The 23,450-nt window shown below is 42.3% G+C and overlaps 1 protein-coding gene across 2 annotated transcripts; it reads left to right on the forward strand.

Annotated features, from left to right (window-relative positions):
- Positions 1 to 27: 27 nt before the first annotated feature.
- Positions 28 to 22,954, forward strand: prim2 (DNA primase subunit 2). Of its 2 annotated transcripts, none has more exons than XM_030106100.1 (14): positions 28 to 72; positions 1,834 to 1,983; positions 2,071 to 2,192; positions 2,482 to 2,576; positions 2,682 to 2,802; positions 3,465 to 3,560; positions 6,338 to 6,475; positions 9,638 to 9,705; positions 10,834 to 10,906; positions 11,131 to 11,316; positions 19,351 to 19,477; positions 19,563 to 19,645; positions 20,756 to 20,824; positions 22,615 to 22,954. In XM_030106100.1, exons 2-14 carry the CDS (start codon positions 1,839 to 1,841, stop codon positions 22,840 to 22,842), a joined length of 1,551 nt encoding a protein of 516 aa, XP_029961960.1. In that variant the 5' UTR covers positions 28 to 72; positions 1,834 to 1,838; the 3' UTR covers positions 22,843 to 22,954. The 2 variants fall into 2 exon arrangements, with proteins under 2 accessions (XP_029961960.1, XP_029961959.1); XM_030106099.1 differs by lacking the exon at positions 28 to 72 and adding an exon at positions 781 to 853.
- Positions 22,955 to 23,450: the final 496 nt, after the last annotated feature.

Genomic DNA, 23,450 nt, shown 5'->3' on the forward strand with positions numbered 1-23,450 from the left:
AAAGTGAAACTCCGCCTCCGGCAACCCGGCTCCGGTGTAGGCTGCTGTGGCTGTGCTCCTGGGACCGTTTCGGTAACCACTAGAAATACATACATTTTGGTTATAGAATGCCATAAGCATCTTCTGGTTTGTATAGTGGTAAATGTCCCCGCCTGTTAATTCCCGACGCCGAGGAAATCCTTACATTTCTAGCACTCTTCTCATACATGGTTACATTGGATGCTTGCATATGGAGCGTTCAATTCCGAATAAAAGTTGATTCCACTTTTAAATGACCTTGTGAAGTGTTTGCAAGGTCCCTTTAAATTGGAATTATTAAAAGCTGTAGCATCAAAGTTAATCGAGAATGAAAGAGAAAAATAGCTGGCACCGGGTTTGTTTACTTCCGGGTTTGTTTTAATTTCCAAAAGCTAGATTTACCTAAATTCTTGACATCTGGACGCTTAAAATTGATAACATGTATCAACGCAACACTTCTATCTGGGCCTCTGTTCGTGGAGAAAGGCACATGATTTGGGTGCGTTTGTTTTGTAACACAGATGTTCCGACGAGTTCGCCGTGACCTGGTCGAAAGATACAATGCATTGTCTATTATATAACCTGGGATTATTTATAATGAAAAACTTCTTGTGTACGCGAATTACTGGCATGTTGCTTCTACATATAGTTTTTCATTTGATTTAATCAGAGTCACGAGACACTCTAAACAAACGCACCCTAAGCGGACGTCAGTGCGTCTTTTCCGGGATGGCTGCTGTCGTCATCATTTACCCGCGTTTGTTGAACAGCCCACTTCGTTTGGCGGGACTGATATTTTGTCGCTCTCCTCTGCTCCATCGTCCTATTTTCTAAGGTAAACTTAGTATTTCATCAATATGGTGTTGTTAGTATCCGGTTTGTTGTAGACCTCAGTAGTCGTCAACAAAGCTGAGGGCTGTAAGTTAGCTAACAGGTTGCTAACCTTTATATTGACTGATGTCGTCCATTATACTTGTGCTAATGATCCAGTGGCGTCTGTAGATCCACATTGTCCTGTTATTGACTGAAATAACTCTCCCTGTGGTATGGTTCCGGCTATTTGTGTCGAGGAAACCTATTTTATTAAAGCTATTAAGACGGAAAACGCTTCATACAACTTAATGTCTATTCCCACTACAAGTTAGTCTCATCGGGCCAGTTCAGTTATCTTTTTCTTGTGCGCAGTAATGAGTTAAAATATATCCCACAAGAATCATTTCCTTCAGTGTGCTTCCCTGTTGTGGATGCATCTTGAAGAAGAACCTTAAACAACCCAGTATTTCGTGGGGCCACCCTTTTGCAGATGGGTTTAGTAAAATTTTTCAGATAGGTCTGATCACATGTTTACTGTGAATGTCTCAGATTCTTCTGTGTCTTCATGTAATCCCAACTGGAGCACATGATGTTGAGACCAGGACTCTGTAGGGGCCATGACAGTACTTTGGTGGTTTTCTTTTTATTTTCATGCATTGTAATACTTAGTTGCATTGACAGATCTGTAAGAATAAGCTATTATATCTTGTTGGTGTTGCAAGATGAAATGGTAGCAACAGATCCCTGCTCAGCTACTGTCACATCCTGTTGACAGGTTTATAAAATTAAGTTGTACCTTTGTGTTTTTGTGTTGTGATGGACTGTTCACCTGTTGAGGGTCACACCTTAGATCTTTCTGTACACCCGCGTTGAAGGTTGTACTGGTCTGTACCTCACTGTGCAGTCTTAAAATCATGAATTAGAGGTTGCTTCTTAAATGAAAGGTTTTCGTTCTATAACTGATGTGTAGTACGGAATATCTATGATTTCTCTTCCCATCAGGCACCATGCTGTTCTCGGGCAGAAGAAGGAAGTTGGCCGTTAACGCTCAGACCGAGATCTATGGCCAGCCTCTGCAGTTCTACGGACAGCCTCCTCTTGAAAACATCTCTCTCTCTGAGTTTGAGACGTTTGCGGTGGACCGACTGAAGCGTAAGACAATGGTCTCATGCCTCACTTTGACTGAAAGGACTGCTTATTATTGATTACTCATCATCTCTCCGCTTGTTCCTCCTGTAGTGCTGAAGACTGTTGAGACTTTAGGAGTGAGCTACGTCAAGGCGTCCGAGCAATACTCATTTAAACTGATGAACGAGTCCAAAAGCCTGAACTTTCCTTACCGACCAGAGGCTGGGAGTATGGTTAGTGTCCAACATGTTGGTCATTTCTTTGTTTAGTGTGCATTGCCACTTGCCTATATGTTTTGTTTTATGCACTAAAGTACAGTAGTATTTAAAAAAAAAAAAAAGTGAAATGTGTACACGAGTACAATTAAAGTTATATAGAATGACAAATTCAGTAAAATAAATAAATATTGAAAGTTAGAGTTTTACCTTCCACCTGTTTCTTTTTTCTTCTTTTGCAAAAATTGCCCAATATTGTATCAACTTGATCACAGTGGAAATTTAAATGTTTGTGTTATTTGATTAGGATGACAGAAAACCTCAGCCTGGACCAACTGAGTATGACAAACGGAGAAAGGATCACATCTCTCACTTCATTCTCAGACTCGCCTACTGCCAAACGTGAGTCTGCGCATTTCTAGTTTTGAAGATTTGCAGCTGAAATGTGAGTTTTTAAGTGCAGCTGTTGAACACTCATATCCTCAAAACCTTTCTGGTGTGTTAAAGGGAGGACCTGAGGCGATGGTTCATACAGCAGGAAGTCGATCTTTTCCGCCACCGCTTCTCTGAGCTGCATCCAAAACAAAAGCTGGAATTTCTCCACAGGAATAATCTGCAATATGACACGGTGATATTTCAAACTTGTTAGATTTCGTACTCTAATTTTTCCTCCCACTTTTGAAAAATTGAGACTAATGCAAAATATGGAATATCCAGTGATACTGTATGTTCAGTAGGAGCTGGATTAATACGATATGGTCAAATTGAACCATAAAAAACACTTTTGGATGACTCAAAAGTGAGAACTGATTGATTTATATTTTAGTCAAAGTCTTTCTGACCACGTAAACGTGAAGAATTATTGGGAGTCAATGAGCTCCCTCCTTCACATCCCTGTAGTTCAACTGGATTTTCACTAGATGGCGATGTTTGATCAATAACAAGAGCCATGAAGGTTCAGGAGTCACTTGATTGCAGATAACAAGATCACCCTCGATTCAGTGAAATATTTGACAATTGATTTAACAAATGCAGAGAATCTCAGTAATCTTAATAACAGCTATTTACTGAGTTTGATCACAGTTTAGTTTTAGTTCTGTTTATAGAGCCATCTATTGGAAATAGTGCAGTTTTTTTTAATTAAAAACTGTGAATATCTTGGAAAGGAAAAACATTTTTGGTGTGCCAAGGGATAACACCCAGTACATTCATGTAGATAAATGATGGTTTCCGTGAACCTCCATGCTCACCTTTTGCAGCTCCTCACTGAAACTCATCAATAACTTTCAGATCAGCGTCGAGGAGAAAAAAGCTCTGCAGGATAAACTCATCAGCTCCAGTGCTGGCATCAGTGGGATCACCGTGGAAGACCAGGACTTCTACAAAGTGAGTGACTCGTCTCTTTCCATTAACGTGTTAAAGTTCATTATGCGACCAGGAGGATGTCATTTGGAGTTTATTTCCCAGGAGAGCTCTCATTATGCATTGAGAAAGCAACATGTCTTAAAACATCAACTTTTAATGAATTGTTTTGGCTAAAGCGGCCCTCCACAACTTGATGAATAGCAGGTATGATGATCTCCAACTGTCGGTCAGTCTGGGTACAATGCAGTCTGTAGTGAGTGCAAAATTTGTACTACTTTTAGAAAAAAAAGCTCTGATCATTCTTGAAAAGGAAATTGGGAATTTTTTTTGATTTGAATTAATATCATAAAGCAAATATAAAGCAAATTTTTTTCAATAAATCTAAGATATGTGAAAGTTTCACTATTCAAAAAGAATTATTCTACAAATTGTATTTTCTAATGTATTTTGAGACACACCACCATGATTTATTTTGTGTTTGCAGATATGTGAATGTAATTAAAAACATTCCAATACACACAGGGGTACATGAACACATAGATCTTGATTATTCATGTTTAAATACTTCATTAAACTATATGAATACATATGACAAATTAGGGATGTAGGAGATACTGTTTTTTTTTTCAGTTATGATATTAAAGCGTGAACAGTATACATTTTGCAAAGGCACTGCAGAACTGTGATAAACTGTTTCCATGCACTGTGTGTTCATGCTCTGCATTTTCAGAATTAAGATATTTGATTTAAAAAAAGTGCACAAAAAATTGTGAATTATTTAGAATCTAATTATAATGTTTTCATTGTTTTTAATCTACTGAAAAAGAGCAGTGTTATTGGGGAGAAAAAAATCTGAAAACCTTGAGAAATTAGCAACAACCACTTATTTGCAAGTCATGGTTATTTCAATACTTGGCACCGAATCGCATGTATGTACATGATGTGAACATGTACGGTATACAGATGACAAACGACAGACTGAAGTGTGATTATTCTCAGAGAATGAGTGCTGTTATTCAAAAGAACATGACATCTATTTGATTCCCTGTATTTTTCATGTTACATAAGTGAATTTTAAAGTACCTCTAAAGTTTGAGTTTGCAAGCACACATACACCTGCAGGTGTGTGTGTGTGCGCTAATATATTAGCATGCATATAAATCCATGGTTGTGAAGATAAAGTGTGAAGTGAGACAGGTGTTAGATGGGAGTCGTCAGACGATGGGTGTTGAGGAGGGCAGGCGGCGTCTACTGGGAGCTCTGTCGATTGTTCGGTCCAACAGCAGAGAGGAAGAGCGATCTAGAAGAAGCAGTTTGTCGCTGGAGGAGCTTTCTGGTGTTGTCAGCGCCCTGCGGGGGGGTGGGACTCATCGTCCAACATGGGTGACAGCTCAGCAATTATCCTCCTCTCTCACGTCCCCCCACCGAGTCCAGAGAGCGTCCCAGGACAGAGCCGGCCTTCACCATCAGTTAGCCAAGTCACTTCCTGTCAGCCGGCGAGACGCCGCTCGCCCGCCACACCGCCCCCGCTCCTGAAAAGATGGCTGCTGCCAGCAGAGTTTCATAGGAGGGAGCGTCTGTGCACCCCTGAAGACCTCGGCCCCCCGAGCAGACCCCGTCTGCCCTTCTGCTCTCAGACTGCATCTGCTCAGCAGACCGGGGTCTTCCAGGCAGTTTTATCAGTTTCATTTCCTCACCTCTCCTTCTGTAGCTCATATTTTCTCAAATATCATCAGAGCGTCTACTGATATGAAGTAAATGAGCAAGTGTTCTTCTCAGTGTCCTTTCAACTAAAGAAACGTATCGATAGGTGTGTTGTTTAGTCATGCTTCAGAAAAAAGTCATTGTATTGTAATTCGAGGAGGATTTGTCTGGAACACAATACATGGAGCCTCTTGAAGAAAGTAAATAAAATAACAGGCAGCCACATGAGACTAAAGGTTACTTATATAAGAGTGAAACTGCGCACTGATCTAAGCAGCTGATCCATAATGCTGTTGTGTAACCTGTATGGCCCAAAATGTTTCTCTTGGCCTTTAGACAAGTGGTGCTCTTAACTTTTTCAGTGTTAAATGGTGAGTTTAAAAATGCAGCAGTGGAAGCTTATCAAATTAGCTGCATTCAGATGATTTCTGCCATCCATTGTAGAAAGTAGTAGAATTACTACACTTAAGTGTCTCGGTGGCAGTATCCATGAAGATCACACATAGATCGGGGGACAAAGGTGTATGGAGACTCTCCCCAGCTGTGCATGCATATTATTTTTTTTTTGCAAGAGTTTCAGCAGTGCTCATGCACAAAATCTCTGCTCGCGTGAGAATATTTTGTATTGCAGGGAAAAAAATCCTGCTCTGAGCGTGCATCAGTTCTCAAGTAGCACGCACCTGCTGAACCACTCGGCTAATAGAATTTGTCTTTCAGAGTCAGCAGTTATGTTATTTCAGCGAAAAGCTTCCCACCGAAAAGTTTTTCACCACCAAGACATTTGTGTAGAAATGGGTTGAGTCAGAATTAAGTGGCTGGATGACAGATCGCCACCTCAACTTTCAGCCAGAGAGTGGATTTACCTCAGTGGTTTGTCCCACTTTAAATGAGAAGGAAATAGAAAACGCCGGAGTTTTGTAATCGAGTTGGCATAATCATGCGGGCTGCCGACGGGCTTGGTAATTGAGAGAAATTGAGTAATCATATTTGCTTTACAAGAAAAAGTGGAAATCTTGAGATCACGTTTGAGGCTGTCGAAGTCTTTTTTTTTTTTGCACCCTGACTTTCCTCTTTTTCTTTTTTTTTTTTTTAAGGTTCCCTTTCAGGATGCTCTGGATGTGGTGCGCATGAGGAAGGTGTACCTCAAAGCAGGCTACGTCTACATCCCACACCAGGACATCGTCACCATCGTTCTGAATGACTTCCGCACCAGGCTCTCCAAGGCTCTGGCCGTAAGTGCAGCTTTTCCCCCGTTCACAGCGAATGACGGACGCGAACGTGCGCATCGGGTTTATCTAAATCCGGGCTCTCGTCCACACATTTTCACTTCGCATTAAATCGTACATCTTCTGCTGGTCGGTCCAAACTTGTATTTTTTTTTATTTGCATACACTCCATGTGTTCAGAAATTCCCAGTTTAATAAGACAAATGACTAAATTGCAGCTGTTGCCTTCCATGGCCTGAAGGAAGCGGTTGTAACGCGGGGCTGAAATGACAGGAATAAGCATGCACACATGGCATGAAATGTCTGCGGGGGAGACTGGGGACAACAAGTAGGAAAAACGCGTATTGCCCCCACAGGCATGATGTTTGTTTTAAAGGCCGTGGAAGGGAAAGGCAATGCTTGTGCATCGCTTGAAATGCCCCCGAGGAACCTGCAGCTAAATGTTTTTGCAAACCACAGGCCGTCTTCTTAATGTATGAAAGGAGACAACCAAAATTAATTTGCATTGTGGTGAAGAGTTCTGACTGAGGAACAACAACCGAAGGCAGCGGCGCTGCTTTATGAATAGACTCATTCATTTAATTAGGTGCAAGAAATCTACAATAGAGCTGATTTACGGCGACTTCCTGAGTAGGAAAGAGGGGAAACGGGGGGAAAAAAAAAGAAGAAACACTGCTAGTTTTAAGAGCTGCAGCTTATTACAGCTCGGACTGAAACCACCGTCTTTCACATTTGATATAGTCTGAGACGGGAAACTGTAAAAGCATCCATTTATAGCTAATGGAACGATAAACTGACATCAGTAAAGGTTGAGAAATGATTTTCTCTGCCTTTACATTTCCACACTGACTGATTAATTTTGAGCTTATCCATACAGTAAAAGCACTTTTCCTGCTCATATCCTGATGCAAACAAATCTACTGATTTTTTGTTCTCCTGAACTCGCTGCACAGATGAAATACACACATTATTGGGATAAGACCAACTTAACATCTTTGAAAATGAGAGTAATAATATCATAATGCATCTGAAAAAACTTTAGATATGATAAATATACAGACATAACGAAAACATACTCGACTTAAATGAAGATAGAAATCAGTAGGCTACTGTCACAGTTCATTTAAAAGTTATTTCAGTTTGAAGATATTAAATACCAGTCATAACACATTATTTATGATATTGTTTTGTTTTGCTTACTTTTGTTTTAATCAGTTTGAACAAAGCTACTTCTGAAGTTTTAACCTTAAACAGTTTGAATATGAATCACAGTTTAATCCCACCAAGCAGGATTTATTCAATAATTAGTACAATGATGTGAGGATTTGTAATCTTTTTGTTGATTTTATTTATTTTGGGTCTCTTGATATCACGAGTAGAACTTTCATCAGAAGTTATTGACGTTAGAAGTGAACCCTCTTTTTTTTAATAAAATGAAAAGTAAAGCTTAGAAAGAAGAAGAAACACTTCTTGTCCGTTAAACATGAAGCTGTTTACATGATGTTGTATGTTTTTTTTTTTTTTAAACCATATTCTCTCCTCAGTTTCTCACAATTGGTCTTTGTGGAGTAAGTTACAGCGTGAAGAGACGCCTTTTTTCGTTTTTAGCCCATTTGTATTTTTCCATTAAATTTAATCTAAAGATGATTTCACATCAACTCTGCACTCGTCACGCAATTCTTCTTATTCAAGCGAATCACATTGTCTGAATATTAGTACCTATAAAATATTTGGCAGTATTCAGCCATCTCACTGGGCGTGCACGTACAAGAATACATCCTTTGTCAGAATTGTGTTTTGCAGTGAAGCATTGACCCACTTAATCCTCTCAATGCATTTTTTTTTTTTTTAGCATTCTCTGCACAAACAACTCCAGAACACTCCGTGAAAAGTCACTACAGATGCCTTTGCTTCAGTTCGTGCTAAAACAGCGTTTTGTGGCTCTGTGGACGGCAAAACTATTTAGTATTTTTAACAAACGTCTTCGTTGGTTATGCTGAGCAGACCCTCCTTTTGCGACTGATCCCTTCCTGTCACCAGCTGCAGTTACATGGACTATAAGTAATTTGATTAGAAGTCAATCCAAACAAACAGCTGTCTCTGATCAGATTGCCGCTATCTGAACGAAATGACAATCAGACCGGAGGAGGATCGGACTCCAGTCCTTCAGCTTTTTAAGTTTACTGATATTGTTTGTGTTGAGGGTGCTGAATTTTACTGCTTTCCAGTCATCTTTAGACTTAATTCTGTGTATCTTTCATGTTTGTGGAAGTTTGAGAAGTAATTTTATTTGCGATAATAAAAAAAAAAAGTGTACCTGATATACCCGACAAATGTGTCCCATCAACGCAACGGGACTGGCTTTCACAAATTACAAAGCAAAACACAAATAAAACAAACAACTTGGTCCTTTTTCTGCCATTCTCTCCATTTCCAAGCAATTATCCGGACCACTAACTGTTGGAATGGAATAATACGCCAAACTATTTTTCTTGTAACTGTGCCATCGTGCCTCCGTAATGGTTATTCTGTTTCACTGGGGACGGCGCGGGGGCATCGCACAAAACGTGTCATTAAAAAGGTATGAAAAGCGAAAGCTGTTTCTCCATATGACTCCGGTTATTGGTTTGATGCTCGCTCTCGCAAATGGTTCAGGGAATGTCTCAGGCAAACCTGGGACTGCTTAAAATGTGGTCAAATTAGAGTCATGTCTATAAAACATGTTTGGTTTTCAAGTTTAGAGAATCAATAAGAGTGTGCAGACTGAAAGCTAAATGTCTGGAGGTGGCAAAATGTATAAATTACTGGTGCTGCCTTAAGTCAGAATATTATAGCAGCGTTACAGTTTCAAAAACCGTGCTCTGTGCCACGAGGTCCCTGCATGCGCTCTAATTTTAGTCCATGTGAAACATCTGCTGCAGACTTTTGCAGGAAACTAATTGTGTGTGGTTTTTATATGGAAACTGAGCGTCTGACATGTTGATTAATTACAGGTGCGTCTCGGGTTTGTTTGCACGCGTTCAGATCAACACGTTTGACTTTTAATCAGTCTCGGGTAAAAACGTCTCTGATTCAAATCGGGGGCGCTTCACCTGCAGTGTTGCTCAGTTTTAATCCGTTGACAGAGGCTATTTGCCATTACTCACGCGATGCCCATGTCTCCCGCAGTTGACAGCTCGCTCGCTGCCAGCGGTGCATTCTGATGAACGGCTCCAGCCGCTCCTTAACCACCTCAGGTAAGCAGCAGGATTAATAACTTCGCTGCCATTTTGCTGGGATTCTGTTAAAAAAAAAAAAAAAAAAGAGGGGGATGTCTTGCAGGATTAATCTTTGGCACCAAAGACCTTTTGGAGGCTCGGGTCTGGTCTGAGTCAGCCCAGTCTTTATGCTCCTTTCTCCAACTTCTGCTGTTCTATCCTGTTGGTTTTAGTTATTATTTCCAATATGCTTATGTCACTGTTGAAGTTAGTTTATGCAGATTATAAGATTTGATTTTGATTCGATCGTCTTTATATTTACTTGTTCCAGTTTCCTTTGGGGTGTGGTTTTCAATAAAGTAGAATCTCAAGACAGTTCGATACTTTAGGATAATTTCCACTGGTTTTAATGATGAAAAAGATTCTACTGATCAAGATCGCACGTGTTTCACCATTTCGAGCTAAAAACTCAGATTAATTGTCTTCAGTGCATAATCATTAGATTGAAACTGGAAGAAATGCAGAAGTTATGAAATATTTAACTTTTGATATCTCAATATCAGTCTGAGCAGATCATGTTTTACCTGATTCAAATTCCCTTCATTACAGCATGAATTGTGCTGTATTATTTAAAAGGGAATCTGAAGGAAATGGTTGCATTATTAATATTAACAGTGGAGTTGAGCGGCGTCAGAACACGGTGAGGGCGTTTCTTTTCGCTCAGATAAAGGTGAGAACATGAACGCAGGCAGGAAGACGGGCTGATGAGGCTTTGTCGTTGGGGATTAGTGGGCCGATTGTTAAAGTCAGTGGGCAGGTCAGTAATCTTTATGGAGGAGCGTGAACACAAAGCCACGTTAAGCACCGGCGCCGGGGAATCAATAGGTTGAAGTCATTAAAAAGGAAAACAAAACGACTGGTCGCAGATTTAAATTTGTCTGTCTGCGACTTACAGGACATATTTGACTTTTGATGTCAACTTTTATTATTAGGTTCATTTGAAGTATCGACTCTTAATCTTCTTTTCTTTTATGAAATATAGGTTTGAGTTTCATGGTCGCCTTGTTTGCGTCTAATACTGCATATTAATGTTACAGAAATAGCTGTTATTTGTCGCACGCCTGATGATTTTTATATCCGTCCTCTTTGTTTTTTTGTTTTTTTTAGCCATGCGTATGTGGGACAGGATTACAGCATCCAGAAGAACGTCGGGAAGATCTCCTTGGAGCAAATTGATTCAGTACGTTTCTCTAACCGCTTATTCATGACCTGACCTTTCCGTCCAGAAATGGACCGTGCAAAAGAAGAGACATTAGCTTTGTCAAGTAACTTTGCTGATCTGGAGGAAAAAAAAAAAAAAACTTGTTTGCATCATCGAGACGCAACTACAGAATGTTAAACATGAGCTCCACAAAGCCGAGTTAAACCGCATGTTTCACGACGCTAACAGCCGTCTGTGTGCAGCTTTCAGCGAAGTCGTTCCCGCTCTGCATGAGGCAGCTCCACCAGGCCCTACGGGAGAACCACCACCTCCGCCACGGAGGCCGCATGCAGTACGGCCTCTTCCTCAAAGGGATCGGCCTCTCCCTGGAGCAGGCGCTGCAGTTCTGGAGGTCGGAGTTCATCAGAGGCAAAGTGGACGCAGACAAGGTAAATACTTCCCTTGGTTGTACTGCCGCTACATTCCGATTCTTTTAATGTCTTTTTTTCTATTCTTTTTCACGTCTCTGTGTAAACCTCACACTCGGAGTCGTCACTGCTGACAAACACTCAGACAGGTGATTCAGTGCTGAACGGTGTCATTACGTCTCTGCGCAGCGAGAGGGCTTATGGAGACGTAAGTGACGATGAGTTTGGTTGTTACGCGTCTAAATGAGCGACAGAGAAACAGCGAAGACATTTAAAAATGTTCTGCATGAGGAGGAACGGCGGCCCTAATGCGAAGACGAGACTGGCGATAAGAGACGCCACATAATGAAACGGTTCAGATAGAACAAATAGAATTTCACGCGGCGCAATTTCATAGAGAGGAAATGTTTAGCACCGAAATACAAGTTTATTAACAATAGTGGGCTGATTCTAACAAGAATCAGTTTTTATTTATTTATTTTAGTCGCAACAGCTGCAGGAAGGAAGTCACGGTTCCTCACACAGCCGCTGTTCCGGCAGTAAGTTTGTCCGCCTTAAATTGACCGGTCTGCTCTGGAAATGTTAATGCATTTCTTTATCGACTGTCAAGAAAATAAGTTTTGAATGGCTCGTATCGACTTGCCTCTGCAGATACGACCGGAGAGTGTCCGCCGAGGACCGTTAGAGCCGCTGTGCTTTGTCTGAGACGTGAGGGAGGGCCGACTCACACTCCGCCCTGGTCTTTAAGTAGAGCGTCAGGAAATTGGCCACTTGTAGGTTCTTCTTGAAGAAAGTTCATTAAAGTAAAACTAAACTTCCAGTAGTGTAGCTGAAGACCAAACAAGAACGATTAGTGCTGAAACGACCAGATGTGGTTTTTGGTTAATGGTTCATTAAAAGACAAGAGAAAGTTAAAAAAAGTTAAAACACTGCAAGATGAGCAACTAAAGACAACATTTAATATTTTTCTAGCATTTAATGGTGGCGTCACATGCTTAAGATGCCACTGCTCCCGCTGCGTGATGGGAGATCTAATCAGAGGATTAATTGGTTGTTTGATTGACAGAAAAGTGATCGATCTGAACGATTGACTTGTTTGCCGTTTTAAGATGGTGTAGAAACATTTGATGTGTTCAGTGTCTAAACTGTGAAAATTAGCCATCGTTTCTTGGACTTGGTGCACATTTTAGCAAGGCGCGGATGTTTGTAAGGACGAAGACCCCTCGTCCAGCGGCGTAGCGCCGCCGTGCGTCAGGACGAGCCCTCATCCTTCAGCTGTGTTTTCTCTGAATGATGATTTGTAGTGGCGTCTCCCCAGGTAGCCTGCACTCTTTCCAGTCTGGGTCATGTTTTGCATCAGCCAGACAAAGTGTCCGGGCATGCGGGAATATCTGAAGGCTGCTGGCGCCACACTTTCAGCAGTAATGAACAGAAACATTAAAGGATTCCTACCAGATTTGGATGCGCGGAGACACAAAACAGTCCCCGGTGCTTTCGCTGTTTGGAAAACAGACGATCACTCGTTAGGTTTGCAACATCTCCGCACTGCTTGCACAAGAGCAACGTTACGTGATCCTAATCTGCAGTCAAGGGGAGAAATGAGTGGAATGAGGTAAATGTGATTCAAGGAAGGAGGAAATCATAAGGTAGCACTGATCATCTATGTGAATGGTCACTAGCGATCATCAGGAATTGTCAAGGTTTTTTTTTTAAATAATTTTGCACAACTATTAATGTTTGCTACTCGAGCTCCTTGTAAATGTAGCAAATTGAGCACAGAATGACCTTCTAAAGATGATTCAAATGCAACAATACCTACAGTTAGTACAGCGGTCTGTGAGTGTTCCCAAAGCAGATATTTTGACGTGACGGACTGAACTTTGCTGGGAAATGAAGGAATTAGACACTTTTTCAGTGAGGCGAAGAGTAAAACGACCTCCGGCTGTCTGTGGCTGCACGGCCGTGACCCCGGCCTTCCCCGAATCTGGATTACTTCCTGGCATGCGTCCTCAGCTTTTAAGTCACCATTAAGGATTTCTTCACAATTTTTCTTTTGTCTGAAACGGTCTCATTTAGACAATGAGTGGGGGGAGAAAAAAAAACACACCGAAAGTGAATCAGCTAAAGATTTCTCTGTTTTTTCAGAGTAGTGAAAAACATTGAAAATGAGCGAAAACCCTCATTTCATTTTCTCTATATTTAGAATGAATTGATGATGCTAAGTTTCCTCTTTTTGCCGTAATAGATACTATTATATAAATACAGCTGTGTTTATGTAGGTTGCATAGCAGCAGTGTTATCAAAGTTTTGTGTTTAAGTGATAACTAACCCATTCCAGAACTAGTTCAGAGTCAAGAGTATTCAAAATGCATGTTTTTTGAGTGAAACTTTGCATCTTTTGTTTGCTTTATTTTTTACAATAACACTGCCACCTGTAAAACCACGTCTTCAGACATGTCTGTCAGTGTTTAATCTCCCAGTAAGCGATACTTTCTCTCACCGACGGCGGCCGCAGGACTCAGGATTCATGTCTCCAGTCGTCCCGGTTGCCCCGTTTCCGAGGCGCGGCTCGGTTCCCCACGTTACAAGCTCGCGGAGATGGCGCGATGGACTCGACATAATGGCCGGGTCTCGCGCGGCGGAGGCAGCAGAACGGCGCTGACCAGATCGCGGCTCTCACTGTGATGTATGTGTCGTGTCAGGGACTGCGCTCCGTGGCAGGCTGCACAAAGCCGCCTCATTAGTATGCGACAGGCGCAGAGAAAGAGATGGGAGGCAGCGATGCCGAAAGGGAGGCCTGGAGGAAGAGGCGATGTAATATTAGACTAGAGGGAGAGCGAAAATAGATGAAATCAACGTGATCCGTCCATTTTTCTTGCCATGGACGATAGCCCATTCGTCTGAGGGAGTGTCTGTTTGTACCACGTTCCAGCGTGTCGTATTGCCTCTGGGTAGGACTGCTTGAGGGAGAGAAAAAAAAAAAAAAAAAAGTAGTTGTTTTACAGATGTTAACTTGAGGTTAATTAGTTTCCATTAACTGACCCCATTTTTCACATTAAAGGTAATGCGACGGAAGGCTCGGATGATGCTTTATATGATTAAGAGCTGCTATAGACCGGCTGCAAATGTACACTGTTATTTTTACCGCTGGTATTTTCAGTACATTCGAAAGACGCCTCAAGCTCCTTCATTGCTACTCTGTTCAAAAAACAAAAAAAAAAGATGAAGAAATCTTTGTGGATTTTTTTTTTTCTTTTTTTGGGAATAACTTGCTTTTTTCCTTTGTTTTTCAGAAAGTTGGAGCATGAGGCAATAATATTCCAGATGATAGCAGGATCAGGATGTAGGAGTTCAGTGGGACGTCTCCAGCCTACAGAGTCGAGCTGCACCTCTTGCCCTCCTGAAATGCATTCAGATTAAACTGCTGTGTAGGAAACTTTACAAAACCTCAGTCTCAGCCCATCCCGTGTGTGTGTTTGTGCATATTTGCTGGACATTGTCCTGAGGTGTTTTTGCTCGGCAGATGAAAAGCACAGGTATGTTTCATGAAATAAACGGCGACTTCCTGCCATTCAAGTGTCGATTATCCGTGACACAATGGAATTCCCTGAAAAAGACCCTGAAAGCCACACAGCCTGATGAGTCCATTCAGTAGTCTTTTCTCTACTTACGCGTTGCTCTGAGAGCGCAAGTGTAAAAACACCTAAATCCTATAGATTATTGGAGGCTCTCAGTTGCCATGGGAATGTAGCGGTGTAACTGAACGCCTTCCATTTTTCTTCACGTAAGAGTTGCATTCAGAACATGTCCTGTTAGATGTTTTGTCTCTTCGGGGCGACAGCAGTAAACAGGAAATATTAAGTTTCATGAAGGACTTTCAAGCCCTCTGCAGGTTCTCGTCACTCTGGGATGGCGAGAGTAAAGGCTTGGCGACGGTCTGCAGTTTACATTCTGCATACATAGATTTACATAGATCATACAAGAATTAAAGGGTTAGTGCTTTACATTTACAAACATGAGCATTATTACCAGTGAAAAGTGTGAATAAGACCAAGAAAAAACAAACACAGTGGTGTCTAAAATATTAAAGCAATTAAAAGAAACCCATTAAGAATAAGAGCTTAGAAGTACTGGAGTTAGACGCACAATGCAGCATAAAATAAATTCTGTAGGCAGCAGCAAACAAATTAAATCAAATATAGAAGCACAGACAGTTCATTCAAGTATTAAATTAAATCATGGTTCACTAACAAGTAAATCAATTTGATGATTTGAGGTAAGACCAGGAAAAAAATGTATATATGGAAATGCTCGAAAATAGTCTGAATCTAACTCTGTATTCAGGTTCAACGTTTTCATTATTGTCCTGAAGCCTTTATCCTCCATGAAGTTAAGCAGACGATGACGAGTGACTTGATCTCCTCAGACCGACCAGGATGCGTTCAGTGCAGCAGCAGCCGCTGTTTCAAGCAGGTTAATGTAAAAACGCTTCACTTTTATAAAACGATAGATATTTTAAACACATGAAAACTTAGCGGTCAAGTTTTTTGTTTTTTTAGGTTAAACGTGATTTTCCTGTGTAAGTGACCTCTTTTAGATCATTTTCCTCTTCCGGCAGCATCAAACTTCTTCCTCAGTTTCACCTCTTATTGTTTTTTTTTTTTTTCCTACGCTGTGAAAAGGCCTGTTGTGCACATTGAAAAGGGAAGTACTTTAATGGTATTACACATAAGGCGGATTGGAGCTACAGGCACATCAGTCACTATGGACTGAGTCTAAGAAGCCATGCCAAGTTTTCTCACACACACACACACACACACACACACACACACACACACGTGCACGTACATAATCCCTTTGATTGTGTCCTATTTCTCAGTCTCCACCGCCGCAGGTTTTTGTGAATGTGTCCTCGAGTGTGGGGGGATGTTACACTGCCGCAGCCCCATGAGCCAAGATATGCAATAGAAGAGCCGCGGCTCGCCGCCTTTAATGCATCTTTTGTGCATGTATTTAATCTCCCTACTCTGAATTTGCTCGTTTCGGAGGTCAGCTGGATCGGGATATATTGGGGGATTATCTGAAGTGGAGGGACACAGCTGGCGATTAGGAGAAAATTTAGCATCATAATTAGATGAGTTTTATTTATGGAGTGAATGTAGAACAAGCTAAACGCCAAACGGCAAGAAAAGACTATATAACCGCACTACACTTTAACTTAAATGTTTAATAGTAAAGCGGTTTGTTCTTCAGTTTGATTAAAGAAAAGAGCCGTCTTGTAATATACAGTCATGAAGCTGCGTTTTCATGCTGTATGCTTGAACCTCGGTGTCACCCAGATGAATTAAATCTTTAATGTCGCGTCACCTGAAGTCCGTGAATCATTTTTAGTACAAAAAACTCCTTTTATTTCTCCTTTTTTTTTTTTTTTTTTTTTTTTAACATCCACATTTTTTCACATAATACATATTAAACACTCTTAAGTGCCGCCGGAGATCCAAGTTTTGTTTTAATAGAGTAAAGGGGTCCTAAATCAGAAAATAGGCTCTGGAATTCTCCGACGCGCTGCATAATTAATATCTGATTTATTGTACTTAAAGAGGGCTTTATAGCTCCTTAAATTGCCACTGCTGCTTGTCACATTAGCAAGTTCAAAGGTTTTATTGCAACATTAACGTGCGATGATGAGTGCAGTCATGCTGATTGTGTTCTCCCGCCGTCGGAGCACTCTGTATATTTTACGATTTGATTTTTAGAGGCAGGGTCACCGCAACGCATTTTAATGGCCGGGAAGAATCGGCGTACGAAAAGAACAGCAAAAAGATCGTTTGCAGCGCCCCACCATCCCTGTCTGAAGTGTGTACAGACTTATAGACGTCGACGTGAAGGTTTGTAGAACTCTGCTACCTGAAGGTTTATTTATTCAGTTCGCTGGTGTCCTTGACTTTGAGGTTTTGCTGTTCGGGGAGGTTTCTGCTCGCACTAAATCTGTAGCTTGTGTCGTTTTCCTGAATATTAAACTCAGCATAACGTGCCACAGACGTTTCTAATGAGATCAAACTGGAATTTTCACCCCGACGTCACACTTGAAGGTCAATAAGAACGTTACGCACATTAAAAGATCTAAACTTTGTTCAGGCTTGTTTGGGTATTTTTAATTTTTTGCTTCAACAATTTAATGTGATGCTCTGATTACAGATCACAATTTAATTCTGAGAATCCCCCGTTTTGAATTGAGCTTTTAAAAAGAGAGAGCAAACAGATCGTCATTAAAAGGTACTGGTGTCCTAAATGAAAAAAATGTTTATTTCATGAAAAGTGAGGCGCTCATTAGTAAATCTCATCAACGAAGCTTTTAGAGAAAAAGGGAAAAATACAGAAATGACTCCACATGGTCACCTTCCTGACAAAGTTTTACCCCACAGATGTTTAGAGGTGATTGAATCACCAGTAAAAAAAAACAGGAAAGTAAGGAAACATGACCGATAAAATGGTTTTATTAACGAATCAGACGCTGTGATCAGCAGTTAGCCAAACCAGCTCGTGCCAAACGGAGCGAAAAATCTCACAAGAACGGGCAAGAGACCAACAAAAACTGCTCTGATGGCGATACACACCCGGCCAAGCAAAAGCTTCGGGCCCCAGCAGTCAGCCCTCACTGTGACTTTATATTCTAATGGTTTCCCTAAATGCACCAGGATTCAGGATGTTCATTTTCCACGTGCGAAGAACACAGTTCCACCTCGGCGATCTGTGCGGGCCGGCCATGTATTTAAACTGATCGGCACAAGTAGTTTGGAGGATCACTTTAAGTAGCGTGAAAGGAAATGAGTACGGCGGAGCAAGTGTTGCAACTGTGCATCTTAAAATGTGCAAATTTGGTTTATACTTGATAAACATGCAGGGGAGTTCGCAATTGTCACAGATATATATATAGAGTCTCCAGGGTTAGCTGAAGGAAGTAAGATGTGCCACAGGGAGAGACAGACAGCCTGTGCGGCTGCAGCGCCGCTTTCAGGCGCAAAATAATGTTTTCAAGGGAAAATTGGTCTGTCTCAACCAGATCTGAACAAACATGTTACCTGCTGTCTTTGAAAAACTCTTTGAAGCACTGCGGCCCAGGAACGAGTTAAAGCAGGGATGCTGCAGTCAAGAGACCGAACCAAAAAAAAAAAAAAATCTGACAAAGTCTACCTTTAACAATCTTATGAACCCATAAATCTGAGCCTTATTTCATCTTTATGATCCCGGACGAGCCCCCAGTTGTTACAGCCCACCAGTGGAAGAGGGGACGATTACATGTTAAATGGGATGGAAGAACCACAAAAACGGCAACAAATTAAATGATTAATCAGGTTTTTGTGAATAAATTAAATGCCGTAAAAAGAAAAAGCGATGATACAAAAAAAAAAAAAAAACTCCCTTTAGATGGAGCAAAAATTGTAAACGAACTGAAACTGATTGAAGCTCGAGTCCTGCACTGGATGATCCACAGGCAGCGTGGGTAAATGACCTTGTTCTGAGTTCTGTTGGAGTTTAGAACAAAAATGTGAGGAAATTATGGTGAGTAAATGCTGTGGATCACTTACAAATGGATTGAGGGGTCACAGTTTAGAAGACGGATCTATGACTTCTGAAGCTCTCGGCGGGGGGGAAGAGACACGGTCTCCCCCACTGGCTGTGAGTTTTAACCATGACTCCGCCATGAGTCCCGCCGCTGATCCGCACGGCAACGCCGGTCCTGTCACACAGAACAGGGACCCCTTTGATTTAAAACACGCCCGTCACGTCGCGTCAAAGCGCCGTGCAGGACAAGGGCCGAGAGCGCGGAGAAGGATGGCCGCGCCCCGGCGTCCGTAACTCAGACGTCTCAAGTGTGGCGACGCCTCTACAGCCGGTTCCCTCTAATAGCTCGATATTTCACCGCGGAAAACACCCTGTCAAAGCTGACATGATGTATGACAACGTCTCTTCTCACCCCAACCTTGTTGCTCTTGCACTCTCGTCCTCGCTAATGCCGCCTCTTCCTCTTCCTCCTCTCTTCTCTCCCTCCAGTTTGACAAAGCGTATGCCTACAGCGTCCGCCACATGTTTGGCAAAGAAGGCAAGCGAACAGACTACACCCCCTTCAGTTGCATGAAGGTGATTTTATCAAACCCACCCAGCCAAGGCGATCATCATGGTGAGTTGGCGTCTGTCTGAGGAAGCCATTACCCGTCTGATGATCGCCAGGTTTTCCAGCAGACTCCGTCTTTTTCAATCCTCAGGTTGCCCATTTCGTCACAGCGACCCGGAGCTGCTGAAGCAGAAGCTCCAGTTCTACAAGGTGTCTCCCAGCGGGATCCATCAGGTGGGTGCCGCCTCGCCCGCGCTTTGCTCCGTCAAACGGCCCGGCCGCCCTGCAGCCGCCATCGTCTGCTCCTGACTGAGCTCTTTCCACTGTCACACATTTCTTCTCCCTCCCAACATCCACACAACTCAGCAAATAAAACTCCGTTTTGCCAGCAGGGTTATCCAATCTGTGTCAAATAAAATGAAAAAATGAATCTGGGAACCGGCAAATGTTGGTCCTCGCTGTGTCACCAGCGGCGGGGAGCAGGAGGTCTCTCTCGTGGTCACGCAGAGTTATTTGCTGCAGAGATGGGAAAAGAAAGTTCAGGCTGTAGTTTGACCTTTGAACAGAGCCGGCGCTAAATTGGTAATAATACGTTCGGTGTCTTTACATAGCGCCGACATGGCCAACGTTAAACACCAGCTCACCCCAGAAAACCTGGCTGGGATCATTACTGCTGTTTTTCTTTGTATTCCACGCTCAAACCTAAAAACTGCAGCGCACCTGATCCAGCGCCGACCGCGGCGTCGAGCACGCCGGCGGCAGCACGGCGCTGCAGGCAGCCTTCAGGGATCCAGGAAATAATGGAGGGAGCGAATGCAGGCAGTTATCCTCACAAGAGTGTGTCTGGGCAGGTGTTGAAGAACCTGGATGTATTTTTTCGGCAGGTGAACAGTCACACTCGCACCGCCGCCATTTCCACGGCTCGGGTGTGACCCGGCGAAAACCTGGGCTGCTCACTCGCTCGTCTTGACTTTACAGAAGATATTCTCAAAATTGAGATGCATCAAAAGACCTGAGGGTTTAATCTTTTGCCCGTGGTTATTCTGCTGCGCGTCGGCTCAGGGCACCGATATTTAAATCAGCTTTAAAAAAAAAAAAAAAAAAGAAGAAGTTTGTGCGCTGTTTTTATTGCTTTTGCAAAGAATTCCTGAAGGATGTATTCTCTGCTGTCATTATGATTTATGAGGTGTGTTTGTGTGGGTAATTGACCAGCAGCCAATTAAAGCGGTTTTGCAGTGGAACGCCGCCGCCGCCGCCGCTCGCACTGTTGTCAGAATCCTCGGCGAATTGTCCAACACGGAAGCGTTTACCCTCCGTCTCTCTGTGTCCCTCCATCCGTCGCAGATCCTGGAGCTGGTGAAAGGGATGCACTACCAGCTGGCGTGCCAGAAATACTTTGAGCTGACGCACAATGTGAGTACGCAGACGCCGCCGGTGGGGGAGGGGAGGGGGGGCGGGGGGGGCGGCTACCTGTGTCGGAGGCGGGAGTTAGCATCTCGCGCGTGAAGGCTCGCCAAAGACCCAGAACAGTCATCCTCTCCATCATTAACCGGCTGTCACAGCCACTTAATTTTTATAGGTTTATTATAGCATTGTGATTTGTTTTGTCCCCCGTGGATACTTGTTTAATTTAATCTGTTTTACTGCGGATGCCTGAGTCATCATCCTTAAAAAAAAAAAAACAAAAAAAAAAAAAACAGCCGGAGCCCCAAAGTGACGGCGTGTTTCCGTCGGAGGGAGACGCACAGTTTACCACACTCACACACACGTTCTGGAGTTTCTCTTTAAACCACATTTACACCTGTTTTCAAGAATAACAAGATTAGAAATCTCATTTCACCTGGATGTTTTGACAGGACGTACAATTTTGTTGTTTTTCTGTAATTTTAGCATTTTATGAGAATGAAACCTTCACATCACGTTCTGTATTGGTTCAAATATACGAATATAAGATTTTAGTTTTTAGTCTTAAGACCTCAGCAGTGTGGAGAAGAAACATTTCCATGTGAAACTTTGTAACTTAATGATCCTTTGTGGAATTAAACCAATTACACAATGTTTTTAAGCATTAACTAATATTATATTTAGTGATTATTATATGTGACATAAGATTTTTTGCATTGTAATGTAAGAGGTGATTTTATTACAATACCAAATGTAACATCAATCCAGGATATTTTAGTTTTTATTATCTTAGCAAAACAACTATTGACTAATAGTTATTGATCTTTCAGCGCCCTGTAAATCAATCCACCGGAGCCTGTGGTGCATTTAAAAATTCCCCTCCCGGTCCACGTCTGTGGCGCGTACAGTTCAGCTCATCCTCAGTTCCCAGTGAACATCTGCTTGGCGGAGACCTTCCAGATGTAACCCAGGGCGACTCCCTCCACCGTCCAGCTTCGTGAATCATTTCCGCCTCATTTGTTTGCTCACAGTTGCAACACGCACATTAATTTAGCAATCGATTAAAAAAACAAAAAACAAAACAAAGATGTTGTGTTTTGCAGCCATGTGTAAAATGAATCCGTTTGGCCTGCAGGATAATAAATACACATTGAATTCTAAGTTTTCTGATGCCCACAGCTGATATTACCCAGCAGTCTTTGCACAGCATGAGCCGTGCGAGTGTCGGCTCGCTTTGTGAATCCAAAACAGTCTCAGCGCGGCCAGAAGCCCCTGCAGACTCATTGAACTGATTGGAAGCATCAGATCCCTCCTGATGGTCCTCTGACTGCCTAATTTTCTATATTCTGGAAAAAGTTTTCTTTAAGTTTAAAAAGCGGAGCGTTTCTTCACTGACAGTGTGGCAGACAATGACGCCGTCGGATTTTTAGTTATTCACCTCTTCAATGACAGAGGGGTTTTGAAATCATCCATCAAAATTAATGATTTGTTTGAGAATTATGGTAAAGGTCACAGAAAGAGCACGTGAACTTCATCTGTTAATTGATTCATAGGTTTTTACTCATCGTGAGTGATTTTGACATTTCACTTCTTAAAAGGGCATTTCGTCTTTTGGCCGGACTCTGATGGAATAGTTAGCTGCAGATTTAGCTCGCTAATGTGGCTCGCTGTCCTCATTAATGTTAGGAAATTGGTTAATTGTTGCTACAGAAGTAAACCGAGACACCGGATGATCTTTCAGGGCTTTGATGTCTCATTTCCCGCTGACCGTCCTCTTCGCGCTTTTCGTGTTGTTTCAGGTTGAAGACGCCACTTTCTCGCTCAATCACCCCAACCAGTACTTTACGGAAAGCCAGAAACTTTTGGGCACGGGCAGAGACATGAAGCGAGAGACGGACGGCGCACAGAGGTCTCAGGAGAACGCTTCCACTAAAGGGTCCAGCACAGCTCGAGAGGCCGCGGCGAAGCCCCCCCAGCAGATCGCCGAGATGACGGAGGAACTGGACTCCTTCTTTCAGGACGCCTAACGGGAGCGTGTTTGGTTTTTTTGTTTTTTTTTTATAGAATTAAAGTATCTTTTGAAAGGGGGCTGAGGGTTCCATATTGTTCATAGTTTGACTCCCCTATCATGTAAGTTTCAATAAATGACTGGTTTATTCATTGATCACTTTTTTTGTGTGTGTTTTAAACTTTTCCCCATTCCTCTGAGCCTCTTTGTTCTGACTCTGGCCTGAACTGGGATGGATAACACCCAGTCATGGTGCACGGCGCTTTGGCAGGAATGTAGTTTTTGGGCTTGATGACTAGAACATTTCCCAGCTGTCTCAGAAACAATGTCATTGTATTTGCTGGCAGCAGCGTGAATGAACGGTGGCAGGAGGATGGATGAAAATAAACAATTTCCACAGTTGTATTATCCTGGCTTGGAATATTGCCTGATGGTGCACAATGCAATTTATTCAAAGCATACGTGGTCAAGAGATATTTCTAGTCTCCTGAACCTCTGTTTGCTCTGTAATTTGTGAAAAATGGTGGCTGTCAAAAAAAAAAGGGAAGAACCTTTTGTGTTCCGGTGGCCCTGGCAGCAGCGGCTGATCTCTGTGCTTTATGAACACTTTCATTTGCATTTTGCACT

The sequence above is a fragment of the Salarias fasciatus genome, chromosome 13 (assembly GCF_902148845.1).
Source record: "Salarias fasciatus chromosome 13, fSalaFa1.1, whole genome shotgun sequence".
NCBI classification, from domain to species: Eukaryota; Metazoa; Chordata; class Actinopteri; order Blenniiformes; family Blenniidae; genus Salarias; species Salarias fasciatus.